Raw genomic sequence first — 20182 nt, forward strand, 5'->3', positions numbered from 1 at the left:
ATAACTATTTACAGCTCAGTGGGTGTGTCTCAGTGGGTGTGAGTATTACTGCGAAAAACTCTGGCACAGTTTATGCTGAAACTTACTGCTCACAGGTGCAGCATTTACATGTGCACCCAGGACCACAGCATGTTGAACCAGGGCAGCATGGCCCTGGCTAGCAAGAGGCCGGGCGGGGGGCGGGGACACAACGATGACGACGGGCGGTGCGGTCAGCCTGCCAGCCTGGGGCTGCTCTGACCCAGCTCAACGTGCTGCAGAGGGGCTGGCTGAGGCACAAAGGTGCTACAGGTTGGGGCTAGCCAGCAGGCAGCCCCACCCTGTAGCACCTTTGAGCCCCAGCCAGACATGGTTCTTGTCTACACATGACTTATAGTAGAGTAAAATAACTCTGCAGTGTAATAGTACCCGTGTTGGGCACTACTATCCTACAGTAGAGTGAATTAGTTTACTCTGTCTTAATAGTATCGTTTAGGTAGATGGTGAAACTTTACTGCAGAGCTAATTAGGCAACTCCGCAGTAAGTGTCTTATGCATCCAGGGTCTTCAAACCTGCCCGTTTGAGTGGCAAGTGTGGTATACAGGTTCCTAAAATCACACAATCATACAATCATAGAAAATTAGGGTTGGAAGGACCTCAGGAGGTCACATCTAGTCCAACCCCCTGCTCAAAGCAGGACCATCCCCAACTAAATCATCCCAGCCAAGGCTTGGTTGAGCTGGGCCTTAAAAACCTCCAAGGATGGAGATTCTACCATCTCTCTGGGTAGCCTGTTTTACTGCTTTACTGCCCTCCTAGTAAGGAAATTGTTCCCAATATCTAGCCTAAACCTCCCTTGCTGCAACTTGAGCCCATTGCTCCTTGTTTTGTCATCTGCCACCACTGAGAACAGGTCAGCGCCATCCTTTTTGTAATCCTCCTTCAAGTAGTTGAAGGCTGCTATTAAACCCCCTCTGTCTTCCCTTCCCTAGACTAAATAAGCCCAGTTCCCTCAGCCTCTTCTGAGAAGTCATTTGCCCCACACCTCAAACCATCTTCATTGCCCTCTGCTGGACTCTCTCCAACTTGTCCACATCCTTTCTGTAGTGGGGGCCCAAAACAGACCACAGTTCTCCAGATGTGGCCTCACTAGTACTGAATAGAGGAGCATAATCATTTCCCTTGACATGCTGACAATATGCCTACCAATGCAGCCCACGATGCTGTTAGTCTTCTTGGCAACAAGGGCACACTGCTGGCTCATATTCAGCTGATTGGCCACTGTACCCTCCCCCAGGGCCTTTTCTGCAGAGCTGCTGCTTAGCCTGCACCGGTGCATGGGATTGCTTTGCCCTAAGCACAGGACTTTGTACTTGTCTTTGTTGAACCTCATAAGTTGTCTTTTGGCTCAATCCTCCAATTTGTCTAGGCCACTCCGAATCCTAGCCCTACCCTTCAGTGTATTCACTACTCCCCGCAGCTTGGTGTCATTTGCAAATTTGCTGAGGGTGCACTTTGTGCCATGTTCCAGGTCACTGAAGAAGATATTGAACAAAACCAGCCCCAGGACTGGCCCCTGGGGCACTCCACTTGTTACTGGCTGCCAACTAGACATCGAGCCATTGATTACTACCCTCCGAGCCCAAAAGCTCCAGCTACTTTTCTATTCACCTTACAGTCTATTCATCCAGCCTTAGCTTGCTTGCAAGAATGCTGTAGGAGACCATATCAAAAGCCTTGCTAAAAATCAAGGTACACCCCATCCACCTGTCTCCCCACATCCACAGAGCCAGTCACCTCATCATAGAAGGCAAATCAGGTTCGTCAGGCATAACTCATCCCCGGTGAATCTATGCTGACTGCTCCTAATCATCTTTTTCTCCCCCAAGTGCTTAGAAATGGATTCCTTGAGGATCTGCTCCATGACTTTTTCAGGGACTGAGGTGAGGCTGACTGGTCCTCCTTTTTCCCTTTTTTAAATACAGGCCCTCCTTTTTCCCTTTTTCCAATCATCTGGGACCTCTCCTGATTGCCATGAGTTTTCAAGGCTGATAGCAAGCTAATCTGCAATCACATCAGCCAACTCCCTCAGCACCCTTGGGTTCATCCCATCCAGCCCCAGAGACTGGTACATGTCCAGCTTTTCTAAATAGTCCCTAACCTGTTCTTTGGCCACTGCGGGCAGCTCACCTCCTCCCCCAACGGTGCTGCCAGGTGCAGCAGTCTGAGAGCTGACCTTGCCTGTGAAGACCGAGGTGAAAGAAGCACTGAGCACTTCAGCCTTTTCTGCATCCTTTTACTAGGCTGCCTCCCCCATTCAGTAAGGGACCCACACTTTCCCTGACCTTCCTCTTGTTGCTAGCATCCTTGTAGAAACAGTTCTTGTTACCCTTCACATCCCTTGCTAGCTGCAACTCTATTTGCACTTTTGCCTTCCTGATTTCATCCCTGCATCCCCGAGCAAAGCTCTTATATTCTTCCCTAGTTATCTGTCCAAGTTTCCACTTCTTACAAGCTTCTTTTTTGTGATTTAGTTTACTGAAGAGTTCCCTGCTAAGCCAAGCTGGTCTTCTGCCATCCTTGCTAGTCTTCCTGCACATCGGGATGGTTTGTTCCTACACTCTCGGTAAGGCTTCTTTAAAGCACAGCCAGCTCTCCTGGATTCCTTTCCCTCTCACTGGTTTCCCAGGGGATCCTGCATGAGTCCCCGATTGAATCAAAGTCTGCTTTTCTGAAGTCCAGGGTCCTTACTCCGCTACTCTCCATCCTTTCTTTCCCAAGGATCCTGAACTCAATCATCTCATAGTCACTGCTGCCCACGTTACCATCCACTGCTGCATTCCCCACCAATTCGTCCCCATTTGTGAGCAGCTGGTCAAGAAGAGCACGGCCCTTAGTTAGCTGATCCAGCAGTTGCACCAGGAATTTGTACCCAACACTCTCCAGAAGTGGAGAGTCTGGATTGCCTGTGCACTGCTGTATTGCCCTTGCAGCAGACGTCAGGGTGATTGAAGTCCCCCATGAGAACCAGGGCTTGTGACCAGGAAGCTTCCGCTACCTGTTTGAAAAACACCTCGTCCACCACTTCCTCCCACCACAACAATCACCCTTGTTGCTCTCCTCTCTGACCCTAGCCCAGAGACTTTCAACAGGCCTGTCTCCAGTTTCATACTGGAGCTCTGTGCAATCATATGGCTCTTTTACATAAAAAGTGCAACTCCTCCTCTTCTCCCCTGCCCGTCCTTCATGAACAGTTTATGCCCATACCTTTGTCTGTTTTCCAGATGAAAATAACAGTCTGAAAGCTTTTACAATCTAAGTTTGACAATGTAGAAGCTATTGGGAGATGGAGGAAGATGTGATGTGAAATAATGAGATTTGGCTCTCATTTGTTAAGTGAGGAATTTATTCAAGCCTAGGGAAAATTAATATAAATCTGAACTTCTGACAGTATGGGTTTTAAAATGGAAGTAAACAGTTAACACTAGTTAATAGTAACCAAAGGACACTGCATTTCTAAACACTAGAGCTGGTCAAACACTGCACAATCCTTGGGCAACCCCTATCACCTAAGAGGTGGTATAGGCCTCATCATTATCTTTGGCAAGGAAGGTGAGCCTTGACTGTAAAGCAGGCATGTGATAGTTTAATAAAACAGCAATGACCTGAATAGCAACCATTAGAAGAGTGTTGCCTTGTGTTCTCTACTACTTCTCATTCAAGACTGGTACATAAAATCCACTCAGTTTACAAATTAGAGAAAGTTTATTCTAGCAGCCCATACCAGTCTAATGAACTGCATCTTTGGCTTTCAACATCACTAGCCATCATATTTTAATGAGAAATTTGCTACAGCATCTAGATAAGTCAGTACCACAAAGCTACTGCAGTCTTTCACAACCCTCTATCACCTAATCCAACAGGGGTCGATGTTTTTGGCAGGTGCCACAAGGTAAACTCCATACTCTTGCCGAGTGCCACTCTAATCCCCTGCCTGATCTGTGCTCTGCTTTTAACTCCCTACCTGGTCTGATGCATACCACACAGGGAGGCTGCCCAAGGCATTGCCACGTGCCATGGGATGGCCACCCGGGACTCAATCGATGGATTCAGGATAACATCTAAATTAGGATATCCTAAGTCAATCAACAGACTTAGGATAACATCTACAGCAATCAAGTTTCAACAAACATTTTAAGCATGTAAAACATCTTGCCAATGATAAACATTTAAAATGTTTTGTTAAGTGTCAGATGTCTATTTATTAATTTAAAAGGCCCTCTTGTATAAGTCATTCAGTGTAGACAACCTGGTCTATTCAAGTCTTGTATCATGTTGCTGTGCGTCTGCTAAATCTAAAAACAAACTGAAGTGCTGAACTAATTAGGTGCATTAAGTGCACTTTATGTACCTATTAACTTCTCACTGTACTTCAGTTTCTATAAAAGCATCTCAGGCCCATTAACTGTATAATTGTACAAGTTGGTTTTGTTGATAAGGGTAATCAATACTTACACTCTTTCTTCACCACCAACGGTAACTATACACTCAGAGTAACCTCTGGGTTTGAAAGAAGCCAGCAATGCCTCACCCTGCTGTGGGGGGGTAAGTGGAATGTTGTTACATTCTTTGACGACCTCCCGAACGAGTGGTTCGCTCATCATCTGCTCACGCAAATAGGTTGCGTCCAATCCTGAAACCCACACTGAGGACATAACATCCTTCATGTGAACCTAGAGAGCCAGCAAAACAGGAAAAAAATTCTGAAACGCTGTACAAAATGACACTGTTCACGATAAATTCTTTGCAGCTATGCTCTAAAGTAAGAGCAGTAGTTTCTGTACATAAAAGGAACATAAACCATTTTGTGTATTTTAAGTAGATAACAGAATTCTAGTTCGAAAGTAAGATTGGAAGCCACAGCTTAAGGCTCCAAGTCTAATCAACTAATCACTCTCCCAGAACTAGACTTGTGCATCTAACTTTTGGATATAAATATCAAGCTATTCCATTTGCTGCTTATGTCTGCAACAAAAAAGAGAGGCTGCAGTGACTCTACCACCAATAACTGAGTCCTATTCTGTCTTAATACCACCAACCGACACACCACATTGAATCCCATATAATTTAATATAGCATGAAACCCAATAACATATCCTATTTTCATCCTGCAGTGCTCTGGCATTGGTAGCGACACACTTCAGAAATACCCAACTGGGATACGATGGCAGAACTTGAGCCAAAAATCACAAAAAACTCAGGAGCACTCTGACCTTTCTTAATTCTGAATCATGGGAAATCCATCTAAGCACCGCTTCAAACACATATCTTTCATTTCCAACATTCAGCTTCTCCAGAGAAAGCACTTCTTTCAGTTTTTGAGGACTCAGTTCCAGGAATTCCTCTGTGCTGCTGACATCTCGGAAGTGAGTTTCCAGATACTCCGAGGCAAGGTAGTGAACATGATGCAAACAATAATGCAGTGCAAAGTCCCGAATACCAATACAGTTCTCAGCAGCTATACAACTTTCCAAAAACTCACAGCAGAGAGTTTTAAGATCTGTAAGCAACAGAAGATCAGCTGCCTGTACAACATCTTGGATAGTTTCTTCTTGTAGCCTGATCTGCAAGAATCAGAGTGAAAATTACAGCTGTAAGTCACACATCTGCTGCATGGGATGTCCAAGTTCTTAACAATGGTTCTCAAAATGTAAGGTAAGTAGATTAGCTGAAAACAAGCAGGGGGTCTGCTGCACAGAGGGTGTGTACAGACGTGTTGCATCTGAAGGAACCACAAACTTGATGAACTGATCTGAGAAGTCAAACTGTACCCTGCTGTTAAATCCAGGGTGCATACAAAGAAAAGGGCTTTTACAGCCAAATCTGCAGGATTTCTACTTTAAGAAAGCTATTTTTTAAATTAGTTGCTGTCCAACCAGATCTGATACTACCCGATGCTTGTTTGGGGGACCTGTTTTATTTGACAATTCTTTGTCTGGTTCCCAAGGGATAGCACAAAAATCAATTAAAAATCTGTGCTTAGTTGGCAGCCTTACCAGGTACTAGCAAGGATTGAATGGACATGAAAACTAAACAACCTTGTAACCCATAACTGATCAAAGTTATTGGCAAGGCAGTGAAGTGAAGTACTTGAATAACCCCAAAGTACATGTTCTGTGATCATCTGCTATCTTAAGGCAGCCAGTCCAGACACCTTTCACAGCTGCTAATAAATTTGGTTTAAACTAGCTCAGTGGAAAGACTGGTGGTGTTTAAAAAGGTTTAGCATTATTTATTTGGTTTTTTTTTTTGCTTGGGAGCCACAAGACTAAGCAGATCAATAGAAACTCATTAGACATGCTTACTTTTTGGTTCATACCTATAGCCTACAGTGCGGCTTTACTGCTTTACAGAAGCAGTTTTATGGCAAACTCTTAACAACACAGGACTTAAGTCTGTGCCTTTTGCAACAGCAACATAACACAAAAAGCAGGCTTTGCCTTTAACCAGCATTGCAGATTTAGTGATAGGGATGCAGTAATTCTATTTAATGCCATACCTGCCCACTGAAGATGTAATCTAGTATCTCTTTCATTATTTCGACTGATATCCCTTCAAGTTCAATCTTGTAAGTTGATCCATCGTCCTTTGGAGGGTTATAGTTCAGCTTTGTCCTAGAAAAGAAAAAGAAATAAAACGAATGGAAAGAGTGCTCCACCATGATAAATGGGAGAGAGGGAAAACAAGCACAAACAACTACCATACAGCTATTACACCCGGGAATACCATTCGTTCCTTTTAGGGGAGCAGTTCTCAAAGGCTCCTATTAAGGATGCTGCAGGATACGAGGACAGAAGCATTTGCTCTTCCTCACTTGGCCCCTGGAAGCATAGACTTATCTCTAGATAAGCTCACACGTGTCCCTGCCGGCTCCTGTGTGAGGAGTCAAGTGTTAGCTTCTTCCCCCCCGCCCCCCTCTCCAACCCAGGAATTAAGAGCTGCAGTAAATTATTGCACTGGGGACCCAACACTCAGAGGAATTATGGAGGGGTATCAGGAGCCTGAAATGATTAAGCACCACTGTTTTAGGGAATGTAAAAAAAGAAAAAAGCAACAAGCTTCTATACAGAAAGATTCCAACAAGGATTACGCTTTGAAAACTGTATCTATAAAAATTGGAGAAATTAGATGTTTATTGTCTCGAAGACTTCAAAGCCAATCTGGTCACCCTTGCAAACTAAGTTCAGAAGAGTCAAACAGGGCTCCTTCTGGCAGCAAGAAGCACCTCCAATTTAAACTTACTAAAAAAACCAAAACAGAGCTAAGAAGATATGGAGAATAGCCTTTAGTTTAAGTAAGGAATAGAAGAAAAAGTAAATGAAGAGATATGACTAAGAATATCTATGTGTTGCACAGCTTTTGAAAATGGCAACATAAACCAAATGAGTCACTCTTAGTAGGTAGGGTCATAGTCATGCTCTAAGTGTGATCATCTCAGTACTGTACGGGTATGAGTGAAAGAAAACAAACAAAGTACAACCAATGAACCAAATGCCCCAATCAAGCTGTAAAAATATTATCATGCGATTGCTATTTAAGCAATACATCAGCAAAGACCATCCATCTAGCTAAAGAGCATCAAATGTAAAAAATACTCTCAAATTTCACGTGACTAACAACAGGGCAGCATGAAGACCAGGATGCTTATCTTCCCTACTAATATGTCATTTAGGTTTATTTAAAAAGGAAAGCTTAAAACAGACTTCCTATTGTTTTAACATACATCTTATAGAAGGGTCATTTTCCAATGTGAAAAGCTGCTTCCTGTTTGTCTCTTAGATAACTTGTGATCATATACTATTGGCCATACTTTAAATAAATCCAGAGATGACTGACCTGAAGGCCAGACCTACTCACATTTAATAAAATTAGTTCCTTCAGGGGAGGTGGGAGAAATGCTACTCATATATGAGCAGTATCTTTAAACAGTAACTTTCCCCATAAGGAACTATTTGAATTGAGTATAAGCATGGCAGAATCTGGTCTTAGGCGAGTCATATTTCTCAACTGTTGGCACAAAGCTTATATAAGCTGAGAAATGAGCCATTTTTAACTAACATTTTTGACTGGAAACTCTCTGGGGCAGAGACCCATACATGCATACAGACAGTTCTTTGTTTGTACCATTACTGTGCTAGCTACTATGGCAAGACATTAAAAATGAATAAATAAATAAAAAACTTTTAAAAACACCCCAACTTCTTTAATTTTTTTTTTTAAAAACCTCTTATGTGTTAGACAAGCCCCCCGACTCAAGTAGCAAGGTACTGATCAGACAGCAATAGTGTTTCTTCTCTTTGCATATTTCCTGATCTGCTCAAGCGAGCTCAATTTTCTTTATATTGTATGTACTTCTTACAGAGGCCATATCTGCTCTCCTCCAATGAGATGGCACATTCTGTTAAATTAATATAACTCTAGCTCTGCAGCATCTGCCTGCCAAGGTATATCAAGTTGTGCTTCTTCCAAGACACTATCAAAACAGGGTAGCAGATTATTGTCAAAAGACAGCACAGAACATCACAACAATATCTACAGATCCCTAGAAAGACCAGCATGTGTGATGCAATGTACTGTGCATCATGAACAGACTTTATGCCAGCTACACTGGAGAGATGAGAGTCATACAAATAGTACCAGCTTCTTAAGAAATCAGCAATCACAATGTCAGCATCATACACAAACGCACTGCATGGACTTCTGATTAATAAAGTAATTGGTCTAGTCAATTACCTTATTAAAAAGTAAAAGGACTAAATGTCTTAACTCCTGTATACTATTTCATGTTGCAAAACAGTATTTTATATGAAATAATCACGTGTCTGTCCAAAACCATAAAACAAAAACAGGAAAATATATATTTATTTTTTTTCCTCCCCAGAATAGGTATAATACATATCCTAGAACTAGAGAAAGCCTAGAAATAAGTGATCTTGTCACACATAACGTGGTTTTAAATGTCAGCCTTTGATCTTAACTCTGTCCCATGAGAGCAGCTGGTTGCCTTAGGTGAACTGCACAACTAATACATTAGTGAGCATAAAACTGTTTTTACTTTATTTTTAAACTTAATTTATGTGACTGATAAAGTGGTCTGAGAATTTGTTTGTTCTCATAGTATGTAGGAAAAAAAGGGGTAACAGCAAAGTTGGTTGGCTGAACTTAACTGTGGATTTCTGGAAGTAAGCAACTGCATTTAAACAGAAAATCTGCAGAGAGTTAGCACCTAGGGAAGGTCAACCAACAGGCACCTTAACAGCGCTCTCCCCATTCTCTCAGCTGTACAATTCCCAGTATGCCCATTTATTTTGCATCTGATCTTCAGGCCTGCAAACTGGGGAGTGTCAGCTTGCATGCAACGTTGCTGATAAAGAGATCTGCACAAGTGCAATATGGCTATTTTTCACATTGTGAATGTGCAAAGCTCTACCTTACTATTACCGTATCCTCATGGTATTCAGAAAGACCAAGTGCTTCAGCACCAGAAGAAAGCTACCTTGGTTTTTAGTTCAAATACAGGACTAAAAACTCTCAAGGAAAACCCCCTATACCCAGTGGATCTGTGGAAAGAGTAGGAAAACATTGGGAGACTGGGATTATTATATGTACTGTTTATGTTTACACATTCTCTTAACTCTCCCTTACCAGGACTCAAGTCTCTTCTCATTAAAATAACTATTTATTTCCAATTACACTGTTACCTAGCGAGTAAAGTCTAAAGTCTCTCCCTGAAAAATTGTTTTAAGAACAGTGTAAACAGATGTAGTTATCCTGTGGAGAAGAGCAATATTTACTGGGAAGGTGAGTAGGGGAAAGAAGTAGGGAGAAAGTTAACCAAAATCCCCTTATTCCTGAGTTAAAGTCCCATGTTCTTAAAACAAAACAAAACAACAAAACAAAACAAAACAGAAAACCACTTCATTTTTACCAGCTTAACAATGTATTTTGTTCAGATATTTTAAGAACTGATTTCCCCTTAAAACAAATATTTTGTTAGCAAGTAAACATAACTGCTTCAAGCTATATCCTATCTACTCAGCAATCTATGTAAAAGATGCATGCATACAGATGATACCATTAAGAAATTTAATTTTCCTGTTAGGTAAACAACAGAGCATATAGCACATGGGATGAATAAGTGAACATGAAAATATATATGATAATAGAGATGCAAATCTAGAATCTGTTCTTCAACATCTAGGGAAATAAAATCTTTGAGTCAGCTCAAATGCCATTGTGTAAGACTGTGTATATAATATTAGAAAAAAAGAGTCACAGCTGCTCAGTAAACACGTGATCACATAAGTACAGAAAACCTCATGTTTCAAAGACAGCATTTGAAAGAAATGTGCATTCACATCCAAGGGTATAAACTGGGTTCAGTAGCTTTATACCATATAAAACCAATAATATTCAGTTAAGTTTCATCCTTCTAAGCAAGTCTATAAATTAAATCTTTACTCAGTGAAATATCCAGGCAAGGACATATTGGGTAAAAAAAAAAAAAAAGAAGAAAAAAGATGTACTATGTCTTACAAGCCGTAAAATATACGGCATAGCATAGCTCACTTGTAAGCCGTCAATGAAAGATAACAGACGAAAATGATATAATAGTGACACCAAGCATAAAACGAACAATAGTTTCATCCCTATGCTTGTTTTTGTGTTCCTGACTGACAGAGAAAGGCTTTTAAATGGCTGCAAAGGCTATGCACCTTTGTAAAAGATACAGCCCCAGCTTCCTTGAAGACCTTTGCGGGCCTTATGTACTTCAAGCATATTTATGACATCTGCAGTGTACTACAATAGGTTTGGAAACAGTTTTCGTGGACAGTTATTTTGCTTTTTATTCTTAATAGCAACCAGGGTGCTATAGCACCCTAGGGTGACTATGAGATCCTTTGAAGAGTACTATGGGTTAGAGCTGTGTGAAATTTCACCCCATGTTTCGTTTTGAAGCATGTTGAGCTGGAAACAGCAAAACCGAAATGAAACAAGGGCACTTGAAACGTTTCAAAAGTTTCAAAGCGTTTTGAGTTTCAAAGCCAGGCTTACTTGGCTTCAGCGCCGGCCAGCAGCAGCAGCTTCCTATCATCCGGCAGGCAGATCAGGGCCCCACCCACACCCCCAGGAGGGCTGTGGGGCTGTGCTAGGCTCCTCCTGGGGCTGAGCCCCTGATCTGCCTGTTGGATGACAGGAGGCTGCTGCTGCTGGCTGGGACTGGCGCTATGCACGGCCCACACACTGCGCCGGGAAGACCGGTGCTGCTGCTGACCCCAGGGGGTGGGTGAGCTCCCGGGAGGGCTGCAGGGCTGTGCCAGACTCCTCCAGGGGGTGTGGGTGAGCCTCTGCTCTGCCTGCCAGATGACAGGAGGCTGGTGCTGCCAGCTGTGGCCAGTGGCGGCACTGATCTTCCCAGTGCTGGGTGGGAGAAACAGCATCAAAACAGTTTCAACGAAACGTAACAATGCTTTTGAAACAAAACAACAAACTCAAAATGAAACACTCTTCCATTGAGACGGACATCGAAGGAATGATGCTGTTTCACACAGCTCTGCTATGGGGTGCTCCACAATATTAGCACTGTTAGATGTGCAAATACACACACGTGGATTCACAAGATAAACCCAGAGATTTTGCATAACAGTTGAAAGCATCAAACAAAATCTTACCTGTTGTGGTCTTTCCAAGCTCTTTCTAACAGAAATCACCCTATTCTTTTTCCATAGTCAAAAAGAGAGAGTGAAACCTTAAGAGCCGGCATTTTCCAAGGGGTGCCTTGAGTCTAAGAAGGTTGATAACCACTGTTTTATGGTAAAAAAAGGAAATTTCTGTCTTTGAAATGGCAAAGTAAAAGTGTCAGTTTCAGCCTCATTTTACCAAAAAACAATTCAGGTTCATAAAGTTTTCTAAAGAGCTCTGGTATGATGATGGAAAAAAAATAAAGTTTTAGAGAACCACCAAGAATATCTCAGCTTTTTATAACTGAGTTCCTTTGCAGGTTTTCATTTGGCTCCAAAAAAGCTACATCTATGCTAGAAAAGTTTTGTCATTACAACTACAGCTTAGTCACTGTTTATACTAGCAAAGACAATGATTTAGCACCAAATGAAATAGGCCAAAAAACAGCACAAGCACTTTTTAGGCTAGTATAATCAGTGATTATATAAGGGCTTTTGATGGTATAGAAATATTGTTAAAAATAAATACATATCACACCAAAAAGAGTTTCTAGTGAAGGCCTAGAATAGGATTAAACCATGTTAAATAGAAGCGACAGATTTTCAAGTTAGAAAGGGAGTATTATCCGAAACTACCAAGGGTGATCGGAACATGTCAGGACAACACTAGACTTGAAACTGTCTCTGCAGAATTTGATACAAACCTACTTATACCAAGGAACAATTAAAGCCAGCTTGGGTCTCCTCCCAATCCAGGTCCCACACGTGGGTTTGAGCCTACAGGCTTGCCACCTCTCTAGATCAATGCTAACAAAAATTTATTTACCATGTAAATGGCTAATGCTTACAACACCTCCCCAAACATGTTTTGTTTTAGATGCTGTAATCCTAGATGCTGATCAAGCTTCGTATTGCACATGCAAAGATTTTTAGAACATATTTTAAAATAGGTCAAAACAGAAAACCATGATGCAGCAGTTTGCTGCCACCCATCTCTCTCTTTCAAAAAAGGCTTCTCAATTAAACAAGCAGGATTCTTTTTCCAGGTCACACCCTGGCCTTTTGGCACCGTACATGAAAGATTGTCTTCACCACGCCCTGCAAACCATGCGAGCTTTTAAAATATTTTGTCTATGTCTTTGTAATTTTTTCCAGGTGATCTGCAAGTGATGAGCAACTACAAATCTCCAGCCAAGCCAATCTATTTACCAGCTCAGCATAAAAACCAAGCAAGGTTGCTTTTATTTTGTTTAAGGAAGGACTGCAGACAGTTTAAAAGTTTTTCAAAGCACAAAAAAACTAAAGTTTGGCTAAAAATTCACCAGTGACATTTTTACATATTACAAAAGGATCAAGGCAATGCATTCAAACAGTAGTTGCAGAGTGTTAGTATTAACCTGCACTTGGCAGATTTTGCTGGCTCCAACATTTCCAGGGTTGGGTCCTCGCTTTTGGGTGGTGTTAGAATCTGCCCCCCTCATTTTCTTGGTGTTGAGAACATGGTGCCACATTATGATGTAATCTACTCAAGTGCACATCTGAAGTTATTCTGCTGCAGTTAGTCAATGTAGTTAGTATGTGCAACCAGGGTTTGTTAGACAGAACTCGGCCATCCATCCACAGCCAAATTTTAGGCCTAATCATCTAATCAACCAAACTACTCTAAAGTAAAAGTTTTCTTTAATGTAAAAGCCCTAAAGTCTCTGCTTTTTAACAGGTGACAGCCCGCAGGTAATATAAAAGAGTGTCTTAGTCCTTATGTCTCCTTGGTTGACTTTAACTCCTCATCCTAACTGCAGTTTCAACCCGTCTTCCTTCTCCAGGTGCAGATTAAGTTTATTCATCATTGTAGCTCACGTAGTGAAAGTTCATCAAGTAACTTTAATTTGATAATAGCTTCTAGTCTTAGTCAAAACACTGTCATATCAGACATGGGTTTGGAACTATGACTCGTCTGCCTTTCTCTACCTTTGCTCAAAGGATGGCTTTCCTGTAGCTTGGTTTTAATAGCAACAGAGCCTTTGTCTTGCTTAAAAATACAAACTGACTGACAACCCCGCCTGCAAACATCTTACCTGTGTTTGCTGAAAAGGAACACAGCCAGCTACAAGTTATTTGGTAAATCTAGACCTTTTTAAAATATTTTAAAATTATCAAGCTATTTATAAAGAAAGCAGGCTTTTGCTAATGGGTTCATGCGATTGCAGGAAGTAATGGTTAAAAAATGCTAGCCTTCGTGGGTTACCCCAGGCTGTTATATGTGCTCATGTCACAGCACCTGGAAGAGGGAAGCATCACACTGTAACCCAGTGGGAGTCACCCCTTCGGGCAGGCATGCCACAAATGAAAATTCCATGCTCTCCCCTCTGTGCCACTCCAACTTGCTGCCTTTCTCTTCCCCAGTCTCTTGTGTGCCACACACTGAGGCTTTGTCCTCACCATTTGGGACCTGCATGCTGCAGGTTGGCCAGCCCTGGTCTAACCGACTTCATTAGCTATCATGGGATGAAGTATTATGGAAAAAAAAACCTGCATAAAGGCCTAACCAGAATAACTTGCAGACAGCAATAAATGACCGTGTTTCTTTGCATATAAGAGATGGAACAATGACAGCTGAGATCCTGGGAGGAAGGAAGACAAGACAGTCAAGGAGAAAAGGCAAGAGAAACATGAATGAAAATTTCAGCAAAGACAGTGATGCATGTGGGTAAGTATTCCCCAAAGTTATTTTTCCCATTTGCCTTCTTTAAAAAGGTGCACATCTGAAAGCAATGGTTGCTGGTGCAGAACTATGGCTGTAGCCCATCCTAACCTCTTCCTTCTGAGCGCTTGGCTCACATGCCAAGTTATCCCTCAGTTTACAGGCTGGGCATCTACCAGTCCCATTTCCTTGCTGAGCTGGTCTGGGCAAGGCAAGAGACAGGCTTCTTGTTCCCTTTGGGTTTCCTTTGCATTCTTGCTCTAACCAGCCCTTAATGAATAAACTTCCCTAACAGGCTTTGCATATGGCATTGCACATCCCATCCCAAGCTCTTCAGAGCTTTTTGCGGTTAGGACTGTCCAAGGTCCCTCTCATCCAAGTAAAATACTCCCTGGAAAAGATGCTTCTGTTCCGGAGGGCTACATACCGTGATTTTCATTTGGCCAATTCATTTTTGATAAAGAAAAGGTCTTTTTTCTAAAAACTCCAGAACTCAGACACCTGAACATTACAAGTAAAATTTTAGCTTTCCCATTAATTACAATGGAGCTATATATTTTAAAGCTATTTTACCTATTTATTCCCAACTTCCCAGAAAAATTCTGCCATTGTGGAGAGACCAGTAAGTAACATGGAACCCATAGTACAATACAGCAACCTCAGACCATCCGCACAGAAGCTTTTGGTTATGCTGTACTACATCCTGTTCTGTGTGTGCAGAATGAAAAGTAGCTTTCCCCTCTATACAGCACTGGTGAGGCCACATCTGGAGTACTGGGTCCAGTTTTGGGCCTGCCACTACAGAAAGGATGTGGACAAGTTGGAAAGAGTCCAGCAGAGTTCCCTCTGAAAATGGTCTGGGGGCTGGAGCATGACTTGTAAGGAAAGGCTGCGGGAACAGGGCTTGTTTAGTCTAGAAAAGAGAAGATATGGGGTGGTTAATAGCCGTCTTAAACTCCCTGAAGGGTGGGTTAGAAGAGGCTGGAGCTGGGCTGTTCTCAGTGGTGGCAGATGATAGAACAAGGAGCAATGGGCTCAAGTTGAAGCAAGGGAACTTTAGGTTAGATATTAGAAAGAATTGTCTCACTAGGGGGGTGGTGAAGCACTGGAACAGGTTACCCAGAGAGGTGGTGGTGGTTTTCAACACCCATCTTTGGAATGTCTCCAAACCCAGCTAGACAAAGCTTTGGCCGGGATGATCGAGTTGGGGATGGTCCTGCTTGGAGCAGGGGGTTGGACTAGATACGACCTCCTGAGGTCCCCTCTAACCCGAACTTTCTGTGAATGGGAGCGGGTTTGGTCAGCTTTAGGCTGGAAACAAACAATAGGAATCATCATCCCCTTCACTTAAATGTTATCAAATTGCAAGTGTGAGAACAGGACCTATTAACAAGAGTGCTTCTCCAACTTTACCCACAGCACTATTTTACATAGGGCTGCTTCAGCATTGGTCTCTAATAGATAAGACTACTTTCAAATAATAGAAGGTTATGAAAAATTACAAAGAGTTTTCATAAGTACAGCTAAAAATCTCAACAAATGGAAATTTAACAAATGGAAACAGAAGGGAAGTTAGCTACCAGCATGTGTATTCACATGAGGAAGAAACCAGTATTGACGTTAGCTAACAAATGCTGTAGTACTGTGACAAGGTGGCTTTCACGGCAAGGTTTTACATAAGTGAGAGCACTGATTTCAAATTTCACTCTGTTATTAAGAGCACAGTTTAGCAATGCTTAGGACCAAGTGTACACAGTGAGCAAGATGTTTTCATCACCTTTTCCCTCACAGGCCTCAAAACACAGCTTCTAATTTGCTATAAATCAACAGTGTAAAAAAAGTAGGAGGCTGACAAAGTGATACAAAAATCTTTCAGGGCTTGTTGTCCACATGAAGTTTATTTCAGCACCGTCAGAGAGATTAACATTTTATGGTGGTTTGGCAGCCTAGGTGAGATGAAGAGCTTTGCATATCGAAAAATTAAAATAAAAGACCTGATTTCTGACCAAAACTAGTTTCAAGAAGACTAAACGTTATTTAAACAGGAACTGAAAAATACCCAGTGCTTATTCCTACATATTTCAAGTAGACTTAACGTACATATTTCTCTGTCTACTGTAATTCAATTTATGTGGCAAGAAATACATTAGGGGAGCATTTTGAACCAGAGCTATGTGCACGTACATCCACTGCAAGCTCAAGGATGGCCATAGCATAAATGCATATCCAAGCTGGCTGGGGTCATCTGATCCCAGTGCTCTTTCCTGCCCAGGGCAGGGGGTCGGACTCAACCTGTTAAGGTCCCTTCTGACCCAGCGTCTATAAAAGCTGTTAAGTTTGACTTTTATTTCAAATACCAAACTTCATCCATTAAAGCACTGTCTGTATAACAATGCTCATTTCGTGTATGGATTTCAGCTCTGAAATACTCCTTTTGTTAAAAATAATCCTCCCAGTCATAGATAGCTCGGTGTATACTATAGGAGAAGTGTATCGATTTGCTCCCGTGACAGCTCATTTTAAGTCTCTTAAAGTATATCTCCACCACAATAAACTTGGGTGATCTGTATTCAGTTAACCTGGCCTATTTGCAAGCAGTCTTTCTGAAAAGCCACGCCTGAGTTACTGAGCCTTGTAACTGCCATGCATGCGTGATTTCTTGTGTTAAATCCTATGGGTTTTGGACTGCAGTGGACTGAGCTACTCTGCAACTGCTTTTCTGACCAAGTGGTGGAAAAACATGTCTGTCCTTCTGGGTGCACTTCATGGGAAAAGAGCATGAGGCACTACAGCACTACCAGCACTCAGGTGCTTTTGCCTGTATCCTCAGCACACATTACCTTCCAAACAAATATGGTACTCAAGCACCAACTTATACTTCCAGCCAGGGTAGCTTATCTGGGTCGACAGCACAACTAACTTTGCATGAGGTTGGGTACTTGGCCAGGATGAGGGTTAGGGACAATGCTGGAATAGGAAGCTAAAATCAGCAGTAAAGAAACATCCATGAATTGTTTAACCCTTCGTGAACAACCACGATTCCCTCTACTACACCATTAACCAGACAGTCTTTAATGGCTAAACTCAATTGGTAACATGTCAAGATAGTATTAGCAACTCAAGGAAGTGTTTTGAGATACTACAAGGGAAGATATTACATAAGGACATAGATTAACATAAGCATCCTCACTACGCCCTTCCAAACTAGCCAAGTATTATCACCCCAATTTAGCAACTGGTACACAGGGCGGGTGAAAGCCATGTTTTCAGAGAACCTATTGCAAACACCCCACAAAACTTACAGACCTTCCCAGGTCCTTGCTTTTTCATCCCAGGAAAATAATTTTATTTTTCTAAAATTCAGATATGTGCTTAATTCTAGCTGTGTTTTCAGCCAGCCTCAGCCTAATGGAGGCCAAAGGCAGCCCACAGCATTCATATTACTGAGATTTTCCAGGAGAATCATGCACTGCTCAGCTGCTCTGTATACCAGGCCAAACTTATTTTCAAAACACCAGTGCCAGTCATGCTGTCTCCTTTGGGGTGTGTGGCCTCTATGGAGTGCTGGTATATATTTGTGCTACAGAATTATTAACTGTACCAAGTTAGACGTAACCATGCAAAACAACTCATGCCAGGTCATGACAATCCGTAGCAATGTGCCACTTCGGTAAGGATGCCACATTTGCTGGTACTAAGGACAATACCATGAATATTTTAGCACAAGTCTATACCATTAAAGGTTTGCCAGTACCGCTATACCAGCCAACTCTCCTGGGGTAGATGCTGTTTATCACAACAAAAGTACTCTTTTGTCAGTATAGCCTGTTACTAATGTGAAATATTACACTAGCAAAAAACACTGGGGGGCGGGGGGGCAGCTCAACGTAACTACATCTACACTAGGGCTGTGATCATAGATATGCAAGGATGGAAAGGACCACAAGGCAGGATTATCCTTGACAGACCATCCCACTCAAGTGGCTGCCCATCTTGCTCTCAAAAGCATCCTCGGATGGAGATTCTACAACCACCTTGGGTAGCCTTTTCCAGTGCTTAACTACTCTAATAGCAAGACAGCTCTTTCTAATATCCAACCTCAAATTTTCCCGTCTGAAATTACCTGAACTATGCCCTTAGCTAACACTGTTACCAGCAAAGTTAAGTGGAGCCTTAGCCTTACTCACTTCCTCTGAGCTGTTCCGTTAGGCCAGTATATCTATGCCACTGTCTACAAGTAGTACCTAAAGAGCCAAGGTGCATTCTTCTGCTCAAGCTTAGATTGTACTATGTGATTCAAGTGCCAGAGACACTACAAAGTCTTCTATCTCCTATAAGCCAGGCAGCTAGCCTTGAATGTAACGTGATCAGATAAATATACATGCATAAAGTGCCTTTGGAAACATTAATTCACCAGCCAGCCTCTGTGCATAGCACAGTAGGTCTACACTGAAAACACCATGCCAGGAAGTGATGCTCTCAACCATGCTACACTACTCCGTGCAAGCCGCTTTCCAAAGAGGAAGAGACTAGCTGGATCTGGGCTGTTCCATTAGCGGACCAATAAATCTTCCCACAATGCTATGCAGTTTCACTGTTCCCTTTCATGAGTCAGCACATGTGGAGAAGTATGGACAGTTTGTGGACATCACTGGCCAGCACAGTAAGCAGCACTAGCTGCCAGGTGAAGGAATATTCATCTAAAATCACAATAGCTGCATCCACACGAGCATGCATATTGGTTTACACAGGTACAAGAAGCAGCAGTACACCTTGTGCCACTGCTATATGTTCCCAGGCAATGCCTGTGCCATGTATCTTCTGGCACGCAGCAGGTTGCCCCAGCTGGGGTAGGGAAGGCTGGGGCCAGCATTGGCTCCAGCAGCCTTACCTGGGGTTCTGGGGGTCTCCTAGGCTTGCAGCAGCAGTTCTGCTGCTCGGAGCCTGGCTGCCAGCTGGAACGTGGCTCCAGCCAGCCAGGCTCCAGTTTTGGGTGGCATGCGCTGCCCCTGTGTGCCATTCTTGCATAGGTTTTTTTTTGAGTCCTGGATATCCTGGTGTTAAAAACCCCCAAACAAACAAAAAAACCCATGCTGCTACCTTCCATCACAGAGAACAGATGAGTGTACAGTATGCAGTGCTGCAGATATACATCTGTGGCGCCACGTACCACATGACTGCACTTACCTGCAAGTGACCAATGTGTTCTTAAAGCAAACCTCCTTGCTTACCGGACATACCAAATTACCCATTCATCTCTAGTTTAGTAGAAGTGCAGCTAGACAGGTCCTATATTTTCAAGGCATTAAACGTGTAAAAGGCTGGAGAAGAGACAGGGCCCCCAATAGCCTGGCCCCATAGGCAACTGGTTGGAGGGACGGAAGGGGGAAGGAACATGCCCCCGACAGGGCTGTTCCTGATGCTGCCGGCAGCTTCTGTGGGTGCTTGCCAGCCATATCCCCACCACTGCCGGCTTCTGTTGGTGCCCCCCAGACTCAGGAGGCACCAGTCACCCATGCCTGGCCCCCACAGAAATAAGTTCTTATGGGCCCTACAGATTGTAAACTAGATTAAGCACATTCTCTGGAGGGCACCTGCACCCACATCACATTAGGTGCTTGCTAAGAGAGGCTGACGGGAAGCACACCCATGTTGAAATTTTGTACGGTAGGTTCAGAATTGCTCCTTGCTCTTCAGGACCTTCTTCCATTTTTCTCAGAACCTTCTGAACTGCAACAGATAATTCAGCTGCAAACAACT

At 42.7% G+C, this 20182-nt stretch overlaps 1 protein-coding gene across 1 annotated transcript in view; it reads right to left on the minus strand.

Annotated features, from left to right (window-relative positions):
* GAN (gigaxonin) overlaps positions 1–20182 on the minus strand; it is a 54603-nt gene that overhangs the window by 29121 nt on the left and 5300 nt on the right. The window contains exons 2-4 of the mRNA XM_090062842.1: positions 6540–6654; positions 5254–5604; positions 4496–4713 (exon numbers count right to left, since the gene is read on the minus strand). Of these exons, the coding sequence (XP_089918968.1) occupies positions 4496–4713; positions 5254–5604; positions 6540–6654 (684 nt within the window). The remainder of the gene's footprint in view (positions 1–4495; positions 4714–5253; positions 5605–6539; positions 6655–20182) is intronic.

The sequence above is a fragment of the Crocodylus siamensis genome, chromosome 9 (assembly GCF_052110815.1).
Source record: "Crocodylus siamensis isolate JL-2025a chromosome 9, ASM5211081v1, whole genome shotgun sequence".
NCBI lineage: Eukaryota > Metazoa > Chordata > Crocodylia > Crocodylidae > Crocodylus > Crocodylus siamensis.